Source organism: Oncorhynchus masou, chromosome 18 (genome assembly GCF_036934945.1).
Source record: "Oncorhynchus masou masou isolate Uvic2021 chromosome 18, UVic_Omas_1.1, whole genome shotgun sequence".
In the NCBI taxonomy this organism is placed as follows: Eukaryota; Metazoa; Chordata; class Actinopteri; order Salmoniformes; family Salmonidae; genus Oncorhynchus; species Oncorhynchus masou.
In genome coordinates, this window is record NC_088229.1 from 1,085,001 (window position 1) to 1,108,553 (window position 23,553).

General features: G+C 43.3%; 1 protein-coding gene across 1 annotated transcript in view; it reads right to left on the reverse strand.

The window, feature by feature from the left end:
* Window positions 1-12,338, reverse strand: part of sephs3 (selenophosphate synthetase 3) — a 29,084-nt gene extending 16,746 nt beyond the window's left edge. The window contains exons 1-3 of the mRNA XM_064921973.1: window positions 11,521-12,338; window positions 9,229-9,332; window positions 8,821-8,928 (exon numbers count right to left, since the gene is read on the reverse strand). Coding sequence (XP_064778045.1) covers window positions 8,821-8,928; window positions 9,229-9,332; window positions 11,521-11,806 — 498 coding nt within the window. The 5' untranslated portion in view covers window positions 11,807-12,338. The remainder of the gene's footprint in view (window positions 1-8,820; window positions 8,929-9,228; window positions 9,333-11,520) is intronic.
* Between the last annotated feature and the right edge of the window lie 11,215 nt (window positions 12,339-23,553).

The following is a 23,553-nucleotide window of genomic DNA, read 5'->3' on the forward strand; positions in this document are numbered from 1 at the left end:
GTTCCCCTGGACGAGGCAGTTAACCCACTGTTCCCCTGGACGAGGCAGTTAACCCACTGTTCCCCTGGACGAGGCAGTTAACCCACTGTTCCCCTGGACGAGGCAGTTAACCCACTGTTCCCCTGGACGAGGCAGTTAACCCACTGTTCCCCTGGACGAGGCAGTTAACCCACTGTTCCCCTGGACGAGGCAGTTAACCCACTGTTCCCCTGGACGAGGCAGTTAACCCACTGTTCCCCTGGACGAGGCAGTTAACCCACTGTTCCCCTGGACGAGGCAGTTAACCCACTGTTCCCCTGGACAAGGCAGTTAACCCACTGTTCCCCTGGACAAGGCAGTTAACCCACTGTTCCCCTGGACAAGGCAGTTAACCCACTGTTCCCCTGGACAAGGCAGTTAACCCACTGTTCCCCTGGACAAGGCAGTTAACCCACTGTTCCCCTGGACAAGGCAGTTAACCCACTGTTCCCCTGGACAAGGCAGTTAACCCACTGTTCCCCTGGACAAGGCAGTTAACCCACTGTTCCCCTGGACAAGGCAGTTAACCCACTGTTCCCCTGGACAAGGCAGTTAACCCACTGTTCCCCTGGACAAGGCAGTTAACCCACTGTTCCCCTGGACAAGGCAGTTAACCCACTGTTCCCCTGGACAAGGCAGTTAACCCACTGTTCCCCTGGACAAGGCAGTTAACCCACTGTTCCCCTGGACAAGGCAGTTAACCCACTGTTCCCCTGGACAAGGCAGTTAACCCACTGTTCCCCTGGACAAGGCAGTTAACCCACTGTTCCCCTGGACAAGGCAGTTAACCCACTGTTCCCCTGGACAAGGCAGTTAACCCACTGTTCCCCTGGACAAGGCAGTTAACCCACTGTTCCCCTGGACAAGGCAGTTAACCCACTGTTCCCCTGGACAAGGCAGTTAACCCACTGTTCCCTGGACAAGGCAGTTAACCCACTGTTCCCCTGGACAAGGCAGTTAACCCACTGTTCCCCTGGACAAGGCAGTTAACCCACTGTTCCCCTGGACAAGGCAGTTAACCCACTGTTCCCCTGGACAAGGCAGTTAACCCACTGTTCCCCTGGACAAGGCAGTTAACCCACTGTTCCCCTGGACAAGGCAGTTAACCCACTGTTCCCCTGGACAAGGCAGTTAACCCACTGTTCCCCTGGACAAGGCAGTTAACCCACTGTTCCCCTGGACAAGGCAGTTAACCCACTGTTCCCCTGGACAAGGCAGTTAACCCACTGTTCCCCTGGACAAGGCAGTTAACCCACTGTTCCCCTGGACAAGGCAGTTAACCCACTGTTCCCCTGGACAAGGCAGTTAACCCACTGTTCCCCTGGACAAGGCAGTTAACCCACTGTTCCCCTGGACAAGGCAGTTAACCCACTGTTCCCCTGGACAAGGCAGTTAACCCACTGTTCCCCTGGACAAGGCAGTTAACCCACTGTTCCCCTGGACAAGGCAGTTAACCCACTGTTCCCCTGAACAAGGCAGTTAACCCACTGTTCCCCTGAACAAGGCAGTTAACCCACTGTTCCCCTGAACAAGGCAGTTAACCCACTGTTCCCCTGAACAAGGCAGTTAACCCACTGTTCCCCTGAACAAGGCAGTTAACCCACTGTTCCTAGGCCGTCATTGTAAATAATAATTTGTTCTTAACTGACTTGCCTAGGTAAGGTTAAATAAATAAAAATACAATTCTCAAGATCTTGCACACTAATGAGATGCTATTGAACCCACTGCACTGTGAGCCATGCTTTCTGGTAAGTTTCGATTACAATACTGGGTAGTGTGAAGATATTTTATATGACATACATTATATTTTTTTAAACTAGTAAATAGTAGCCTACAGCAAAGTGTGTTTAAATCATTTTCTAACTTGTTAACAATTTATTCTAGTTAGTTTCTGCTACCGTGTGGGTTTTTAGTTTGAGCCTGCTAACTGAGGAGTGTTAATTCACCTGTTTCCATACGTTTCATTTTAAACATTCACACAAAAGGAGTTGTTCTAACTGCTTAACTATCGGTACATGGAATTGTATGTTGTTTTTTTAAACTAATTTTTTCTAATCTTTACAGGAAAATGCCACGGGCACTATCTGATGTGTAGAGACATTTCACTGCAGCTAATGTAGAAGGAAAAGCTGTGTACATTTGCAAATATTGTGCGAATTCATTTGTGAAGAAGGCAACAAAGATGCAGAATCATCTGGCCAAGTGCATAAAGTTCCCTCGGCGCTCACAACAAGCAACCTCTGACAAAAGTCCCTCTACTTCTATTTGAAGTGAAAATGATGAATCAGACACTTTATCGATAGCAACAGCTCATGGTCCTCCTGGAATCAGAAGGTTGTTTTGACTCAATGGAGAAACGTAGTCAGAGAAATGCTGATGAATGTCTTGCTCGAGCTGTGTATGCAACTGGTTCACCTCTGATGCTCAGAGGCAATGTGTATTGGAAGAGATTTTTGAATGTTCTTTGCCCAGCATACACCCCTCCAACCAGACATGCTTTATCTACTCATTTGCTGGATGCAGAGTTCAACAGAGTTCAAGTGAAGGTCAAGCAAATCATGGAGAAAGCAGACTGTATTGCAATCATCTCTGATGGGTGGTTGAATGTTCGTGGGCAAGGAATAATGTAACTACATCATCTCCACCCCTCAACCAGCATTCTACAAGAGCACAGACACAAGGGACAACAGACACACCGGTCTCTACATTGCAGATGAGCTGAAGGCAGTCATTAATGACCTTGGACCACAGAAGGTAGTTGCACTGGTGACAGACAATGCTGCGAACATGAAGGCTGCTTGGTCTAAAGTGGAGGAGTCCTACCCTCACATCACACCCATTGGCTGTGCTGCTCATGCATTGAATCTGCTCCTCAAGGACATCATGGCACTGAAAACAATGGATCCACTCTACAAGAGAGCCAAGGAAATGGTTAGGCATGTGAAGGGTCATCAAGTTATAGCAGCAATCTGCCTCACCAAGCAAAGTGAGAGGAATAAGAGCACCACATTGAAGCTGCCCAGCAGACATCCGTTGGGGTCTCCTGGAGAGGAAGGAGTCTCGCCAAGAAAAGGCCATATCACAGTCTGCCGATATGGACAGCCCCATCAAGAGGATCCTCCTGGATGATGTATTTTGGGAGAGAGTGGTAAACAGCCTGAAACTCCTGAAACCTACAGCAGGAGCCATTGCACGGATTGAGGGAGACAATGCCATCCTGTCTGATGTTCAGACTCTGCTTGCAGGTTTAAGGAGAAATCCGTACTGCCCTGCCCACTTCACTGTTGCTCCAAGCAGAGGAAACTGCAGTTCGGAAATACATCAAAAACCGTGAAGACTTCTGCCTGAAGCCCAATCACACCGCAGCGTACATGTTGGACCCCAAGTATGCTGGCAAGAGCATCCTGTCTGGTGCAGAGATCAACAAGGCCTATGGTGTCATCAATATCGTGTCTCGCCATCTTGGCCTGGATGAGGGCAAGGTTCTTGGCAGTCTGGCGAAGTACACTTCCAAGCAAGGGCTTTGGGATGGAGACGCAATATGGCAGTCATGCAAAACACAGAGTGGCAAGAAAAAGGATGTGAACCCTTTGGAATTACCTGGATTTCTGCATGAATTGGTCATCAAATTAGACCTTCATCTAAGTCACAAGAATAGACACACACACTGCTTAAACCAATAAAACACACAAATTGTATTTTAGCTTGTCTATATTGAATACAGTCATTAAACATTCACAGTGTAGGTTGGGAAAAGTATGTGAACCCACTAGGCTAATGACTTCTCCAAAAGCTAATTGGAGTCCAATCAATGAGATGAGATTAGAGATGTTGGTTAGAGCTGCCTTGCCCGATAAAAAAATAAAACTCACAAAATGTGACAAGAAGCATTGCCTGATGTGAACCATGCCTCAAATAAAAGATCTCAGAAGACCTAAGATTAAGGATTGTTGACTTGCATAAAGCTGGAAAGGGTTACAAAAGTGTCTCTAAAAGCCTTGATGTTCATCAGTCCAAGGTAAGACACATGGTCTATAAACGAAGAAAGTTCAGCACTGTTGCTACTCTCCCTAGGAGTGGCCGTCCTGCAAAGATGACTGCAAGAGCACAGTGCAGAATGTTCTATGAGGTTAAGAAGAATCCTAGAGTGTTAGCTAAAGACTTACAGAAATCTCTGGAACATGCAAACATCTCTGACGAGTCTACGATACGTAAAACACGCAACAAGAATGGTGTTCATGGGAGGACACCACGGAAGAAGCCACTGCTGTCCAAAAAAACCATTGCTTCACGTCTGAAGTTCGCAAAAGTGCACCTGGATGTTCCACATCGCTACTGGCAAAATATTCTGTGGACAGATGAAACCAAAGTTGAGTTGTTTGGAAGGAACACACAACACTATGTGTGTAGAAAAAGAGGCACAGCAACATCAAAACCTCATCCCAACAGTAAAGTATGGAGGAGGAAGCATCATGGTTTGGGGCTGCTTTGCTGCCTCAGGGCCTGGACAGATTGCTATCATCAACGGACTAATGAATTCACAAGTTTATCAAGACATTTTGCAGGAGAATGTAAGGCTATCTGTCCGCTAATTGAAGCTCAACAGAAGTTGGGTGATGCAACAGGACAACAACCCAAAACACAGAAGTAAATCAACAACAGAATGGCTTCAACAGAAGAAAATACCCCTTCTGGAGTGGCCCAGTCAGTGTCCTGACCTCAACCCCATTGAGATGCAGTGTCCTGACCTCAACCCCATTGAGATGCAGTGTCCTGACCTCAACCCCACTGAGATGCAGTGTCCTGACCTCAACCCCACTGAGATGCAGTGTCCTGACCTCAACCCCACTGAGATGCAGTGTCCTGACCTCAACCCCACTGAGATGCAGTGTCCTGACCTCAACCCCACTGAGATGCAGTGTCCTGACCTCAACCCCACTGAGATGCAGTGTCCTGACCTCAACCCCATTGAGATGCAGTGTCCTGACCTCAACCCCATTGAGATGCAGTGTCCTGACCTCAACCCCATTGAGATGCAGTGTCCTGACCTCAACCCCATTGAGATGCAGTGTCCTGACCTCAACCCCATTGAGATGCAGTGTCCTGACCTCAACCCCATTGAGATGCAGTGTCCTGACCTCAACCCCATTGAGATGCAGTGTCCTGACCTCAACCCCATTGAGATGCAGTGTCCTGACCTCAACCCCATTGAGATGCAGTGTCCTGACCTCAACCCCATTGAGATGCAGTGTCCTGACCTCAACCCCATTGAGATGCAGTGTCCTGACCTCAACCCCATTGAGATGCAGTGTCCTGACCTCAACCCCATTGAGATGCAGTGTCCTGACCTCAACCCCATTGAGATGCAGTGTCCTGACCTCAACCCCATTGAGATGCAGTGTCCTGACCTCAACCCCATTGAGATGCAGTGTCCTGACCTCAACCCCATTGAGATGCAGTGTCCTGACCTCAACCCCATTGAGATGCAGTGTCCTGACCTCAACCCCATTGAGATGCAGTGTCCTGACCTCAACCCCATTGAGATGCAGTGTCCTGACCTCAACCCCATTGAGATGCAGTGTCCTGACCTCAACCCCATTGAGATGCTGTGGGATGACCTCAACCCCATTGAGATGCAGTGTCCTGACCTCAACCCCATTGAGATGCAGTGTCCTGACCTCAACCCCATTGAGATGCAGTGTCCTGACCTCAACCCCATTGAGATGCAGTGTCCTGACCTCAACCCCATTGAGATGCAGTGTCCTGACCTCAACCCCATTGAGATGCAGTGTCCTGACCTCAACCCCATTGAGATGCAGTGTCCTGACCTCAACCCCATTGAGATGCAGTGTCCTGACCTCAACCCCATTGAGATGCAGTGTCCTGACCTCAACCCCATTGAGATGCAGTGTCCTGACCTCAACCCCATTGAGATGCAGTGTCCTGACCTCAACCCCATTGAGATGCAGTGTCCTGACCTCAACCCCATTGAGATGCAGTGTCCTGACCTCAACCCCATTGAGATGCAGTGTCCTGACCTCAACCCCATTGAGATGCAGTGTCCTGACCTCAACCCCATTGAGATGCAGTGTCCTGACCTCAACCCCACTGAGATGCAGTGTCCTGACCTCAACCCCACTGAGATGCAGTGTCCTGACCTCAACCCCACTGAGATGCAGTGTCCTGACCTCAACCCCATTGAGATGCAGTGTCCTGACCTCAACCCCATTGAGATGCAGTGTCCTGACCTCAACCCCATTGAGATGCAGTGTCCTGACCTCAACCCCACTGAGATGCAGTGTCCTGACCTCAACCCCACTGAGATGCAGTGTCCTGACCTCAACCCCATTGAGATGCAGTGTCCTGACCTCAACCCCATTGAGATGCTGTGTCCTGACCTCAACCCCACTGAGATGCAGTGTCCTGACCTCAACCCCATTGAGATGCAGTGTCCTGACCTCAACCCCATTGAGATGCAGTGTCCTGACCTCAACCCCACTGAGATGCAGTGTCCTGACCTCAACCCCACTGAGATGCAGTGTCCTGACCTCAACCCCACTGAGATGCAGTGTCCTGACCTCAACCCCACTGAGATGCAGTGTCCTGACCTCAACCCCACTGAGATGCAGTGTCCTGACCTCAACCCCACTGAGATGCAGTGTCCTGACCTCAACCCCATTGAGATGCTGTGGTATGACCTCAACCCCATTGAGATGCTGTGGTATGACCTCAAGAGAACGGTTCACACCAGACATCCCAAGAATACTGCTGAACTGAAACAGTGTAAAGAGGAATGGTCCAAACTTCCTCCTGACCGTTGAAAACATATGATTGTTTGTGTGTTATTAGTTTAAGTAGACTGTCTATTGTTTTTTATCTGATCTTCATCTAGGTCACATTTGATGACCAATTTATGCAGAAATCCAGGTATTTCCAAAAGGGTCACAGTGTAAAACAAAACTCTCATCAGCCACCTGGTGGAAGGGACTTTGTGGATCTGAGGCTCTTTCCCCTGTTGCCTCCATCATCCTCCAAGTCCCACCAACATCAGCCGCCTCAAGAGTGCAACTGGTCCTAGTTTGGGAACACACACCAAAGCACGCAACAGGCTGACCAATACCAGGGTTGAAAAATTGGTGGCCAGCCGGGCAAATTTGAGGCTTTTTGAGCCTGACGAGTTATCCTCAACAAGGTTGGAAAGTGACAGTGAAGATGAGGCCTCAGAGTCTGATGTTCAAGAGGTGGACATTCAGGAGGTCCAGGGAGAAGACAGAAGCCCGAGAGGAAGACAACCAAAGCTTTAGTTTCTAGACTATCATTTTACAGATGTTGAAATCGTTTTTGGGAGATACGATGGATCATTGGGGATCATTCCCTGTCTTTGTACAGTGAAATCATCCCATGCGAAGAGTCAACTCATTTAATTAAAGTTAATTCCCACCTCTGTATATTTACCAAAATGTGCAACCCTAACAATACATCATACAAAGCAGCTGCAACTGTCAGTAAGAGTGTCCATGATTGAGTCTTTGAATGAAGAGATGGAGATAAAACTGTCCAGTTTGAGTGTTTGTTGCAGCTCGTTCCAGTCGCTAGCTGCAACGAACTGAAAAGACGGGCGACCCAGGGATGTGTGCGCTTTGGGGACATTTAACAGAATGTGACTGGCAGAACGGGTGTTGTATGTGGAGGACGAAGGCTGCAGTAGATATTTCAGATAGGGGGGAGTGAGGCCTAAGAAGGTTTAATAAATAAGCATCAACCAGTGGGTCTTGCGACAGGTATACAGAGATGACCAGTTTACAGAGGAGTATAGAGTGCAGTGATGTGTCCTATAAGGAGCATTTGGTGGCAAATCTGATGGCCGAATGGTAAAGAACATCTAGCCGCTCGAGAGCCGCCCTTACCTGCCGATCTATAAATGTTATAAATTTTGTTTCCGGAATCTAGCATGGGTAGGATGGTCATCTGAATCAGGGTTAGTTTGGCAGCTGGGGTGAAAGAGGAGTGATTTACGATAGAGGAAACCAAGTCTAAATTGAACTTTAGCCTGCAGCTTTAATATGTGCTGAGAGAAGGACAGTGTACCGTCTAGCCATACTCCCAAGTACTTGTATGAGGTGACTACCTCAAGCTCTAAACCCTCAGAGGTAGTAATCACACCTGTGGGGAGAGGGGCATTCTTCTTACCAAACCTTTGTTTTGGAGGTGTTCAGAACAAGGTTAAGGGATTAAGCGAAGAGAAAGCTTGTTGGACACAAAGATAGCTTTGTTGTAGAGCGTTTAACACAAAATCTGGGGGGGGGGGGCAGCTGAGTATAAGACTATCATCTGCATATAAATGGATGTTAGAGCTTCCTACTGCCTGAGCTATGTTGTTGATGTAAATTGAGAAGAGTGTGGGGCTAGGATCAAGCCTTGGGGTACTCCCTTGGTGACAGGCAGTGGCTGAGACAACAAACACATTTTTTTTTGTAAGTTTACGTTCAAACGGCTCTTAAACCCGCGACATACGCTTAGTTTCCTTAAACGGGTCACAATTTAGGTAATATGCTTCTAGTGTTAACGTGCAGAATACCTAGCTTTTACGACAGCAGAAATCAGTTAAACAGATAGAGCACAAGTCAGAATTGGGGTTAGCAATTGTAGATGGGCCAGGGTGTACATGCACATTTCCAGATATCATCAGCAGTAATACAATCAGGGCACGGCAGAAGACAGGGAGAGCTCTGCAGAGTTGATTTATAACATTTGAATGTGCATTAGGATGGCAACAACATCATATTACACAACAATACCTACCTGCTCTGACATCTTCTGGCTGACACTGAGTAGCATCAGCATGTTGTCACACTCTGTGATGCCCATAGCATAGAGATCACTGAGGACATTAGCACAAGCTATCCTTCCCTGGTGGGGGGGGAGGGGGGGGGGGATGGTAGAGAGAGCAATGTGGGGAAGGAGAGAGAGAGAGAGAGAGAGATGGTGGAAGGAGAGAGATGGTGGAGAGATGTGGGGAAGGAGAGAGAGAGAGACATACAATCTCGTAAAGGATGGGTCACCAACTGGCGATTTGACAAGAAAATTAAATGTAATTCACTCATACAGATATAAGTTGGGGCATAAAGCATAAATCATGCCCTAAGAAATGTTAGGAGATGAGAGGTTACAATGGAGGTCAGGGGTTAAAGGTCAGGTGTCAGAACTCACCATCATGTAGGGGTCCTCCACCAGAGGGTAGAAGAAGTCTGTAGTTTGGACCAATGAGAGGCCTCCATGTCGCAGAGGCACCACACAGGAGTCCATGCCTATACCTTCACACACACACACACACACACACACACACTTTAACAATATTCATGCTACCATGGTATGCAATGATTGACTGATTGATTTATGAATGGGGATGAAAGTAAGGAAAGAAATTCCACAAATGTACTTTTAACAAGGCACACCTGTTAATTGAAATGCATTCCTGGTGACTACCTCATGAAGCTGGTTGAGAGAATGCCAAGAATGTGCAAAGCTGTCATCAAGGCAAAGGGTGGCTACTTTGAAGAATCTCAAATATTAATTTTATTTTTTTGGTTACGACATGAATCCATGTGTTATTTCATAGTTTTGATGTCATCACTATTATTCTACAATGTAGAAAATAGTAAAAAATAAAGAAAAATCTGGAATGAGTAGGCGTGTCCAAACTGTTGACTGGTACTGTGTGTTGCAAGTGGATGAACATGAGTGGGTAGCCTAATGTTACAACCTGGTCTCAAAGCATTATATTATTCTGTATGTAACGGGGCGGCAGGTAGTGGTTAGAGCGTTGGACCAGTAAACAGAAGCTTTCTGGATTGGATCCCCGAGCTGACAAGGTAAAAATATGTCCTTCTGTCTCACTGAACAAGGCAGTTAACCCACTGAACAAGGCAGTTAACCCACTGAACAAGGCAGTTAACCCACTGAACAAGGCAGTTAACCCACTGAACAAGGCAGTTAACCCACTGAACAAGGCAGTTAACCCACTGAACAAGGCAGTTAACCCACTGAACAAGGCAGTTAACCCACTGAACAAGGCAGTTAACCCACTGAACAAGGCAGTTAACCCACTGAACAAGGCAGTTAACCCACTGAACAAGGCAGTTAACCCACTGAACAAGGCAGTTAACCCACTGAACAAGGCAGTTAACCCACTGAACAAGGCAGTTAACCCACTGTTCCCCAGTCGTCCGTCATTGTAAATAAGAATTTGTTCTCAACTGACTTGCCTAGTTAAATGAAAGGTTAAATTAAATAAAAAAATGTAAATCCGAGACACTCCACTTAGTATGATACGTTAAGTTTGGTTACTTATTAAGGCAAAAATGAAAGTACGGTGGCTGGCTAAATGGGGGGGTCGTTAAAAACGTCTAGCAGCCCAAAGGTTGCTAGATGTTCACGTTATACGCCCACTTCAACATCGAATCGCATCATGGACAACTTTAGCTACTTTGCATGTTAGCTAATCCTTCCACTAACCCTTTAACTTAACCCTAAGCGAGCTATCTAATGTTAGCCACCTAGATACATTATGTTACAAAATCTACATTTTGCAAAACATAGCACATATTGGAATTTGTAACAAATCTTATGAAATGGATCTGGGACAGTGTTTCTTAATCCTGATCCCGGGGACACAAAGTGGTGCACGTTTTAGTTGTTGCCTTAGTGCTAAACCGGATTCAAATCATCAAAGCTTGATGAGTTGATCATTTGAATTAGGCAAACACAAAACATGCACAGCCTTTGGGTCCCCAGGACTAACAACCACTGCTCTAGGCCATCCATAAACTAATACATACCATACGAAACGTAACATATCACACTAAATATGTGTCTCGGATTTACATGCAGAATAATACGAAATTATCTGAGACCAAGTTGAGTAAAGGAGCCCTTTTGAAGTGATTGACAAAAATATTTTAAAAAAATAAAATAAAAATACTGACTAGTTGTTTATGCCATAATTAAAAAATGTAATACATTTTCAAAGTTAAATGACATTTTTATGAATAGGCCCAGAGAGATCCTATTGAATTAATAGGGGTTCTATATGGAATTCTATGATTAGGCCCATCATTTCTGGAGGTCCAGTACCGGAAATAAATTATATTTTCACTCCTGTTTATTACCTAGATAACGTTATTCATTTACTAACCAGCAGTTGGCTAGACACCATCAACAGTCAGCTATATGGCCTTGCATCAGAGATGCTAATAGATAAGGCGCACCGGGACAGCCCCACATTCAGCTAGCATACATACTGCTAGTTGGCTCGAGAAGGGACTTGTTTGTTAGCAGGCTTATATGGCTACATTGCTAACTTAGCCACGACATAGTTAACTAATCAGCTTATGTTCGTTTGATAATAATAATAATATAAAACAAGTTATCTACATTAAATAACTTGACAAGTTTACTTGAAAACGAATATAATTTTGCTAGCTATGCTAACGAGCTCGCTACCTAGTCGGGGGCCAGCGGAGGTGTTGTTGGGAGTGAGTTGTCCGAAATCGGTGCCTTGGTCCCCGGTTTCCCCGGGCCGGTGAGGCTCCAGTCCCGCCAGGAGTTTGAGCAGCGTCTCCTGCGGGACCTTGCATCCTCATCCCTTCATATCCGAGAAGCCCGTCAGGCGGAAGCCGGCGTCCAGGCCATGCTCTTCGGGACGGAAAGGCTTGTATCCCGGGGGGAAGCATGATTCTGTCCCCGCCGAAGCATCAGCCGGTGGGGTGGGAGGAGAGGTAGCTGACATTGCTGGGTAGTTAGCGGTCTGTTTGGAGGATAGCTCGACTAGCTAGTTCAGATCCCAGCAACAGAGAAGAGAGGAGAGGAAAGCGTGTGTGTGTTGAATAGATACAAAGATTATGGATATACTGACAAGATACATGTATCTCCGTCCCGCCAATGGGAGTTCGTTGTCCACAAAGCGGCCCGGCGGGCTGTCTAGCTCCCGCCTATCCTTTCTTTGGATTGGTGGATACATGTCCATATTGTAATCCTATTTTTAATATTTGAATAGGGTTGTGACGTTACCGCATGTATCCAATTGTGAGAGGCTTTATCTCATGAATATGCATATCCATCTCGATTCAACATTGCATGGGTTGTCACGTGTCCTACTTATTTCAGTTCAAGAGTAACAGCTAATGCACTACGAAACTTATATTCGGTCAAATAAATCTCACTTAGCTAATAAGCAATTAATTTTATTGTCGACCAAATTCGACACTCTCATTGACTTCCATACAAAAACTCCTTGCTTGGTGAGCGAAACAACAAAAAAAACGACATGCTGGAGGGAGAGAGATTTTCCACCGAGTTGGCCTCTCGTCCTCTTCCTCTCTGGTAGATATGAATGGAGAGTGACGTTCTGTGCGTAGTGACATCACTGACACACACCGCGTTCAAGACAGCTGGGAACTCGGAACACACGGACATCAAATCAAATGTGATTGGTCACATACACATGGGTAGCAGATGTTATTGCGAGTGTAGCGAAATGCTTGTGCTTCTAGTTCCGACAGTGCAGTAATATCTAACAAGTAATATGTAACAATTCCCCAACAACTACCTAATACACACAAATCTAAGTAAAGGAATTAGAACGTATATAAATATATGGATGAGCAACGTCAGAGCGGCATAGGCTAAGATGCAGTAGATAGTATAGAATACAGTATATACATATGAGATGAGTAATGCAAGATATGTAAACATTGTTAAAGTGGCTAGTGTTGACAGTGTGTTTAGGACAACTGGGAATTTAGGAAAACTAGCTCCGACTGGGAAAAAATCGTTTTGAAAAGTCATCCACCACGGAACTCTCAGTCAAAAAGTCTGGGATCATACTAGAGCTCCAATTTGAAAATCACTGACGACACTATTTGAACTCGTTTTTTCCAAGTTCCTGAAAACACACACACACACACACACACACACACACACACACACACACACACACACACACACACACACACACACGGCTTGTTCGAAATTGCAGCCAACAGTGCAGACGACTACAAACTGATCTACAAATCACCTTGCATTATAAATAACAATTCATTAATTTTTGTGGATCAATAAGTCAGTCACCATTTACCCACAATGCATCATGGATTTGACTGCTCTCTAGAACATAGCCAATGAGAAGGGTGCCATTTCCTGAATTAGCAGGAACACCTCTTTATAATTCTATTGGTCAATCTTTAGGCTATGACTCCGGTACACAGGCGGGTAACCTAACGTACAGTAGCAGAGGCATAAAAGAAAATGCCTGAGCAGAGTTCCCACGTAGCTTCCTTTCCCTCTGAAAAACAGACGTTGAATTAGCTGTATCACAGATGTAGAATCATGGATAATTGAGTTACGGGGTGTTTCAGGCTCATAAGACACCCTCGTCCAGTTACCCTCGCCTTATGCCCTTGGGGGAATCCCAGCAAACATATTTGACGTAAGCCTCTCAGTCCTCGTTTTTAATGGAGTTTGCGAGTGTACAATTATGTTCACTTCGGAGCCTGAAACGCCCCATAATTCAATGTGCGATGATTGTACATCCGCTAAGAAAGGCGAGTCCAAAATGGACTGATACTGTAAGTTTACACATCCTACAAAAAAGGTGCTCCTAGAGTTCTGGGAACATGAACGAAATCAGAGTACAAGCTTTGGACAGGCGATGGCATGGTGAGAGAGATGGGGTTGTTTGGGAAGGAGTTCAGCCCATCTGTGGTTCTTCCTGCTATCCCACCCTGGTTTCTCCCCCAACCAGTGATAGATGTAGGGTTGCTTGAGAGGGTAAGAGATGTTGAGGAAGGAGTAGATTCAGTTGGAATTGAACATTTAACAACACCGTGCTTTCTTTAATATATTCATAGATGGATCTAAGGACCCTAAAACAGGGAGGATAGGAGCATCTTTTAGTGTTCCTGAGTTTTAGATGGCAGTGACAAAAAGAGCAACGGATAGTTTATCTGTTTACACAGTGGAGTTATTGGTTATACTATGGGCTGCAGAGTGGGAGGAGGTGGTGGACGTTATCACCAACAGGCTCTCAAGAATCCTAATGTCCTAATAGATCCTAATTCTATAGGCACCACGATATATTCTATAGGCACCGTGGTATATTCTATAGGCACCACAATATATTCTATAGGCACCACAATATATTCTATAGGCACCACAATATATTCTATAGGCACCGTGGTATATTCTATAGGCACCATAATATATTCTATGGTCACCATGATATATTCTTTGGGCACCACAATATATTCTATAGGCACCACGATATATTCTATAGGCTCCATGATATATTCTATGGGTACCACAATATATTCTATAGGCACCACGATATATTCTATGGGCACCACAATATATTCTATAGGCACCACGATATATTCTATAGGCACCATGATATATTCTATGGGCACCACAATATATTCTATAGGCACCACGATATATTCTATGGGCACCACAATATATTATATAGGCACCACGATATATTCTATGGGCACCATGATATATTCTATAGGCACCACGATATATTCTATAGGCACCGTGGTATATTCTATGGGCACCATTATATATTCTATAGGCACCACGATATATTCTATGGGCACCGTGGTATATTCTATGGGCACCATTATATATTCTATAGGCACCACGATATATTCTATAGGCACCACAATATATTCTATGGGCACCGTGGTATATTCTATGGGCACCATTATATATTCTATAGGCACCACGATATATTCTATAGGCACCACGATATATTTTATGGGCACCACGATATATTCTATAGGCACCATGATATATTGTATGGGCACTGTGGTATATTCTATGGGCACCATTATATATTCTATAGGCACCACGATATATTCTATAGGCACCACGATATATTTTATAGGCACTACGATATATTCTATAGGCACCATGATATATTCTATAGGCACCATGATATATTCTATAGGCACCACAATATATTCTATGGGCACCACGATATATTCTATAGGCACCACGATATATTCTATAGGCACCATGATATATTCTATAGGCACCATGATATATTCTATGGACACCATTATATATTCTATAGGCACCACAATATATTCTATAGGCACCACAATATATTCTATGGGCACCATGATATATTCTATAGGCACCACAATATATTCTATATGCACCACAATATATTCTATAGGCACCACGATATATTCTATAGGCACCATGATATATTCTATAGGCACCATGATATATTCTATAGGCACCATGATATATTCTATAGGCACCACGATATATTCTATGGGCACCGTGGTATATTCTATGGGCACCATTATATATTCTATAGGCACCACGATATATTCTATAGGCACCACAATATATTTTATGGGCACCACGATATATTCTATAGGCACCGTGATATATTCTATGGGCACCACAATATATTCTATAGGCACCACGATATATTCTATGGGCACCACAATATATTCTATAGGCACCACGATATATTATATGGGCACCATGATATATTCTATAGGCACCACGATATATTCTATAGGCACCACGATATATTCTATGGGCACCGTGGTATATTCTATGGGCACCATTATATATTCTATAGGCACCACGATATATTCTATAGGCACCACGATATATTCTATAGGCACCACGATATATTTTATGGGCACCACGATATATTCTATAGGCACCATGATATATTGTATGGGCACTGTGGTATATTCTATGGGCACCATTATATATTCTATAGGCACCACGATATATTCTATAGGCACCACGATATATTTTATGGGCACTACGATATATTCTATAGGCACCATGATATATTCTATAGGCACCATGATATATTCTATAGGCACCACAATATATTCTATGGGCACCACGATATATTCTATAGGCACCACGATATATTCTATAGGCACCATGATATATTCTATAGGCACCATGATATATTCTATGGACACCATTATATATTCTATAGGCACCACAATATATTCTATAGGCACCACAATATATTCTATGGGCAACATGATATATTCTATAGGCACCACAATATATTCTATAGGCACCACAATATATTCTATAGGCACCACAATATATTCTATAGGCACCACGATATATTCTATAGGCACCATGATATATTCTATAGGCACCATGATATATTCTATAGGCACCACGATATATTCTATGGGCACCACGATATATTCTATAGGCACCACGATATATTCTATAGGCACCATGATATATTCTATAGGCACCATGATATATTCTATAGGCACCATGATATATTCTATGGACACCATTATATATTCTATAGGCACCACAATATATTCTATAGGCACCACAATATATTCTATGGGCACCATGATATATTCTATAGGCACCACGATATATTCTATAGGCACCACGATATATTCTATAGGCACCACGATATATTCTATAGGCACCATGATATATTCTATAGGCACCATGATATATTCTATGGGCACCATTATATATTCTATAGGCACCATGATATATTCTATAGGCACCACGATATATTCTATGGTCACCACAATATATTCTATGGTCACCATGATAGATTCTATAGGCACCATGATAGATTCTATAGGCACCATGGTACATTCTTTGGGCACCGTGGTATATTCTATGGGCACCATGATATATTCTATGGGCACCATGATATATTCTATAGGCACCATTATATATTCTATGGGCACCATGATGATTCAATAAATATATTTATTTTGCATTCTGTTTACTTCTGGCCCTTCTTTGGACACTGTGTTAACAAACCTCCAGACGAGCTTCAATGCCAGACAACTTTCCTTCTGTGGCCTCCAACTGCTCTTAAAAATGCAAGTAAAACTAAATACATGCTCTTCAACCGATCGCTGCCCACACCTGCCCGCCCGTCCAGCATCACTACTCTGGACGGTTCTGACTTAGGATATGTGGACAACTACAAATACCTAGGTGTCTGGTTAGACTGTAAACTCTCCTTCCAGACTCACATTAAGCATCTCCAATCCAAAATTAAATCTAGAAATCGGCTTCCTATTTCTCAAAATGCATCCTTCACTCATGCTGCCAAACATAGTCCGTTTTACGAGGGTATCCTACCGATCCTTGACTTCGGTGATGTCATTTACAAAATAGCCTCCAACACTCTACTCAGCAAATTGGATGCAGTCTATCACAGTGCCATCTGTTTTGTCACCAAAGCCCCATATACTACCCACCACTGTGACCTGTATGCTCTCGTTGGCTGGCCCTCGCTTCATATTTGTCGCCAAACGTAGATACATTTGAATACACAAATGGATTTCAATAAACACATGGATATTCTGTTCTCTTTGATTTAGTTCCTATTGCAACTCAGACAAATGACTGAACTGAATGAAGGATGAATTAAATTATAAAATATGTTGGAATGATGAGTTGCACACATTATGCATGATCTGCACTTTATTTGGGTCGAAGGCATAGGCCTACATAAGGGTATAAGGACTGTATGGCTGCATGCCTTCAGAGGGGGGCTTTTCTGAAGGAGCATGGTGCTGTGGTGCATGCATGGGGACGTCACCCAGAGAAACGTCCATGCTGCAGAGAGACACCTCTCGAGGACTGAAACTTGACTGCTGTAGGCATAATACAGCTCGTGCTCTCTAGAGTTGCGCTGGTAATCAAATCCATTAGCTATCTAAACTCAGCTGAGGTGTAATAGAGAACGGAAGCTTAACTTCAAAAGTGCAGGATGCCTCTTTCCAGGTTCCCTGACTCCTGTGTTATGCTTGTTCACAGGCCGTTTAGTGTACATTTTTTTTTTTAGTTGAGATGAAACTGCCAAATCTCTGAAAGGTATTATTGTACGTCAGAATTGCCACACAAGATTTGTCCGAGCCTAAAATGTTAGTCTGTAATCGATACATGGTGTTTCATGTCTACGTTTCATGCATGGATTTTCTTCAGATCCCAAGCCTCATGTTACCAAACCCAGCCCACTGTGTTTGCCATGTCGAACATCAAATGTAAATGAGCAATGAGGAAATGGAATAGCAAAATTAAGCATTGCAATCATTTAATCGAATTTGATTGTCAAAATTATAATGATCAGTCTTAAAACCACACAGAGTATACCATTGAGAATACAGTTCTTGTTCTCACAACAAGGAAATGAAATAGAAAACAGGATAAATGATTTGTAATTGAAGCATTTACATTTAGTTTGTAAATGTGTCAGTGTTGTACTGGATAGTACCATGGAAATTAAATAAACACTTTGCTATTTCTTTTTCAGATTGGCAGACTTTATGCATACTCAATCATGAAAATGATCATTGAGTATGTATTTCTCATTTCAATTTTGTCACAAAACATGCATAGCCATTTAGGAAAAGGAATAGCAAACATAATATTGATGTATCATTTGCCCATGGAAAACACTTCCATGGTCACCAACCAGTGTAGAATATCCTGGTAAATGAAAACCTCATCTGATTGATTAGAAGAAACCGACCGGTCCCACCTCCAAGAGAGCTCTTGCTCTCTTCTCCATTCTTATTATACTAGTGATGGAGCATTGAGTCTTCCCCATTCTTATTATACTAGTGATGGAGCATTGAGTCTTCCGCATTCTTATTATACTAGTGATGGAGCATTGAGTCTTCCCCATTCTTATTATACTAGTGATGGAGCATTGAGTCTTCCCCATTCTTATTATACTAGTGATGGAGCATTGAGTCTTCCCCATTCTTATTATACTAGTGATGGAGCATTGAGTCTTCCCCATTCTTATTATACTAGTGATGGAGCATTGAGTCTTCCCCATTTGTATTATACTAGTGATGGAGCATTGAGTCTTCCCCATTCTTATTATACTAGTGATGGAGCATTGAGTCTTCCCCATTCTTATCATACTAGTGATGGAGCATTGAGTCTTCCCCATTCGTATTATACTAGTGATGGAGCATTGAGTCTTTCCCATTCTTATTATACTAGTGATGGAGCATTGAGTCTTCCCCATTCTTATTATACTAGTGATGGAGCATTGAGTCTTCCCCATTCTTATTATACTAGTGATGGAGCATTGAGTCTTCCCCATTCTTATTATACTAGTGATGGAGCATTGAGTCTTCCCCATTCGTATTATACTAGTGATGGAGCATTGAGTCTTCCCCATTCTTATTATACTAGTGATGGAGCATTGAGTCTTCCCCATTCGTATTATACTAGTGATGGAGCATTGAGTCTTCCCCATTCGTATTATACTAGTGATGGAGCATTGAGTCTTCCCCATTCGTATTATACTAGTGATGGAGCATTGAGTCTTCCCCATTCTTATTATACTAGTGATGGAGCATTGAGTCTTCCCCATTCTTATTATACTAGTGATGGGCATCGAGTCTTCCCCATTCTTATTATACTAGTGATGGAGCATTGAGTCTTCCCCATTCTTATTATACTAGTGATGGAGCATTGAGTCTTCCCCATTCTTATTATACTAGTGATGGAGCATTGAGTCTTCCTCATTCTTATTATACTAGTGATGGAGCATTGAGTCTTCCCCATTCGTATTATACTAGTGATGGAGCATTGAGTCTTCCCCATTCGTATTATACTAGTGATGGAGCATTGAGTCTTTCCCATTCTTATTATACTAGTGATGGAGCATTGAGTCTTCCCCATTCTTATCATACTAGTGATGGAGCATTGAGTCTTCCCCATTCGTATTATACTAGTGATGGAGCATTGAGTCTTCCCCATTCGTATTATACGAGTGATGGAGCATTGAGTCTTTCCCATTCTTATTATACTAGTGATGGAGCATTGAGTCTTCCCCATTCTTATTATACTAGTGATGGAGCATTGAGTCTTCCCCATTCGTATTATACTAGTGATGGAGCATCGAGTCTTCCCCATTCTTATTATACTAGTGATGGAGCATCGAGTCTTCCCCATTCTTATTATACTAGTGATGGAGCATCGAGTCTTCCCCATTCTTATTATACTAGTGATGGAGCATTGAGTCTTCCCCATTCGTATTATACTAGTGATGGAGCATTGAGTCTTTCCCATTCTTATTATACTAGTGATGGAGCATTGAGTCTTCCCCATTCATATTATACTAGTGATGGAGCATTGAGTCTTCCCCATTTGTATTATACTAGTGATGGAGCATTGAGTCTTTCCCATTCTTATTATACTAGTGATGGAGCATTGAGTCTTCCCCATTCTTATTATACTAGTGATGGAGCATTGAGTCTTCCCCATTCGTATTATACTAGTGATGGAGCATTGAGTCTTTCCCATTCTTATTATACTAGTGATGGAGCATTGAGTCTTCCCCATTCTTATTATACTAGTGATGGAGCATTGAGTCTTTCCCATTCTTATTATACTAGTGATGGAGCATTGAGTCTTCCCCATTCTTATTATACTAGTGATGGAGCATTGAGTCTTCCCCATTCGTATTATACTAGTGATGGAGCATTGAGTCTTCCCCATTCGTATTATACTAGTGATGGAGCATTGAGTCTTTCCCATTCGTATTATACTAGTGATGGAGCATTGAGTCTTCCCCATTCGTATTATACTAGTGATGGAGCATTGAGTCTTTCCCATTCTTATTATACTAGTGATGGAGCATTGAGTCTTTCCCATTCTTATTATACTAGTGATGGAGCATTGAGTCTTCCCCATTCTTATTATACTAGTGATGGAGCATTGAGTCTTCCCCATTCTTATTATACTAGTGATGGAGCATTGAGTCTTCCCCATTCGTATTATACTAGTGATGGAGCATTGAGTCTTCCCCATTCGTATTATACTAGTGATGGAGCATTGAGTCTTTCCCATTCTTATTATACTAGTGATGGAGCATTGAGTCTTTCCCATTCTTATTATACTAGTGATGGAGCATTGAGTCTTTCCCATTCTTATTATACTAGTGATGGAGCATTGAGTCTTCCCCATTCGTATTATACTAGTGATGGAGCATTGAGTCTTCCCCATTCGTATTATACTAGTGATGGAGCATTGAGTCTTCCCCATTCGTATTATACTAGTGATGGAGCATTGAGTCTTTCCCATTCTTATTATACTAGTGATGGAGCATTGAGTCTTTCCCATTCTTATTATACTAGTGATGGAGCATTGACTCTTTCCCATTCTTATTATACTAGTGATGGAGCATTGAGTCTTCCCCATTCTTATTATACTAGTGATGGAGCATTGAGTCTTCCCCATTCGTATTATACTAGTGATGGAGCATTGAGTCTTCCCCATTCTTATTATACTAGTGATGGAGCATTGAGTCTTCCCCATTCTTATTATACTAGTGATGGAGCATTGAGTCTTCCCCATTCTTATTATACTAGTGATGGAGCATTGAGTCTTCCCCATTCTTATTATACTAGTGATGGAGCATTGAGTCTTCCCCATTCTTATCATACTAGTGATGGAGCATTGAGTCTTTCCCATTCTTATTATACTAGTGATGGAGCATTGAGTCTTCCCCATTCTTATTATACTAGTGATGGAGCATTGAGTCTTCCCCATTCTTATTATACTAGTGATGGAGCATTGAGTCTTCCCCATTCTTATTATACTAGTGATGGAGCATTGAGTCTTCCCCATTCTTATTATACTAGTGATGGAGCATTGAGTCTTCCCCATTCTTATTATACTAGTGATGGAGCATTGAGTCTTCCCCATTCTTATTATACTAGTGATGGAGCATTGAGTCTTCCCCATTCTTATTATACTAGTGATGGAGCATTGAGTCTTCCCCATTCGTATTATACTAGTGATGGAGCATTGAGTCTTCCCCATTCTTATTATACTAGTGATGGAGCATTGAGTCTTCCCCATTCTTATTATACTAGTGATGGAGCATTGAGTCTTCCCCATTTGTATTATACTAGTGATGGAGCATTGAGTCTTCCCCATTCTTATTATACTAGTGATGGAGCATTGAGTCTTTCCCATTCGTATTATACTAGTGATGGAGCATTGAGTCTTCCCCATTCTTATTATACTAGTGATGGAGCATTGAGTCTTCCCCATTCGTATTATACTAGTGATGGAGCATTGAGTCTTCCCCATTTGTATTATACTAGTGATGGAGCATTGAGTCTTCCCCATTCGTATTATACTAGTGATGGAGCATTGAGTCTTCCCCATTCGTATTATACTAGTGATGGAGCATTGAGTCTTCCCCATTCTTATTATACTAGTGATGGAGCATTGAGTCTTTCCCATTCGTATTATACTAGTGATGGAGCATTGAGTCTTCCCCATTTGTATTATACTAGTGATGGAGCATTGAGTCTTTCCCATTCTTATTATACTAGTGATGGAGCATTGAGTCTTCCCCATTCGTATTATACTAGTGATGGAGCATTGAGTCTTCCCCATTTGTATTATACTAGTGATGGAGCATTGAGTCTTCCCCATTCGTATTATACTAGTGATGGAGCATTGAGTCTTCCCCATTCGTATTATACTAGTGATGGAGCATTGAGTCTTCCCCATTCTTATTATACTAGTGATGGAGCATTGAGTCTTCCCCATTCGTATTATACTAGTGATGGAGCATTGAGTCTTCCCCATTTGTATTATACTAGTGATGGAGCATTGAGTCTTCCCCATTCTTATTATACTAGTGATGGAGCATTGAGTCTTCCCCATTCGTATTATACTAGTGATGGAGCATTGAGTCTTTCCCATTCGTATTATACTAGTGATGGAGCATTGAGTCTTTCCCATTCGTATTATACTAGTGATGGAGCATTGAGTCTTCCCCATTCGTATTATACTAGTGATGGAGCATTGAGTCTTCCCCATTCTTATTATACTAGTGATGGAGCATTGAGTCTTCCCCATTCGTATTATACTAGTGATGGGCATCGAGTCCACTAAGCACCAACTGTCTGTCATGGTTGGCAGATAGCCCAGAGGTTAAGAGCGTTGGGTCAGTAACCTGAAAGGTCACTGGTTCGAATCCCTGAGCTGACAAGGTGAAAAAACGGTCGATGTGCCCTTACCGGTGTGCGGCTTGCTAGCTACCGTAGTCGCCCGCACCCCTTCATCTGTGGGGTTCATCGGCGGCTGGCATCCAACCTAATTGTGCAGTAACGCCACCTACTGTACTGGAGCGTAAAAATGGACCAATAGGAGCATAATGAGGGGTTCCTGCAGAACGGCCTGAATTGCGACTCCAATCACACATTATTGGACACAGTTACCGCACTCAAAACAACTGAGAACTCATAAAAACAAGCTCCGACTGGGGAAGTATAGATTTAAACGGTCAACTCGGGCATCTTCCTAGAGCTCTGACCTGAAAATCCCTGAAGTCATGATTTGACCTTGTTTGTTCCAGAGATCCCAGTTGTCTTGACAACAGCGCAAGGTGCAGCAGGAACACCAACATCCGTACGTTGTCTCACCAACCCCGTTGTCTCTTTCCCCCAGATTTTA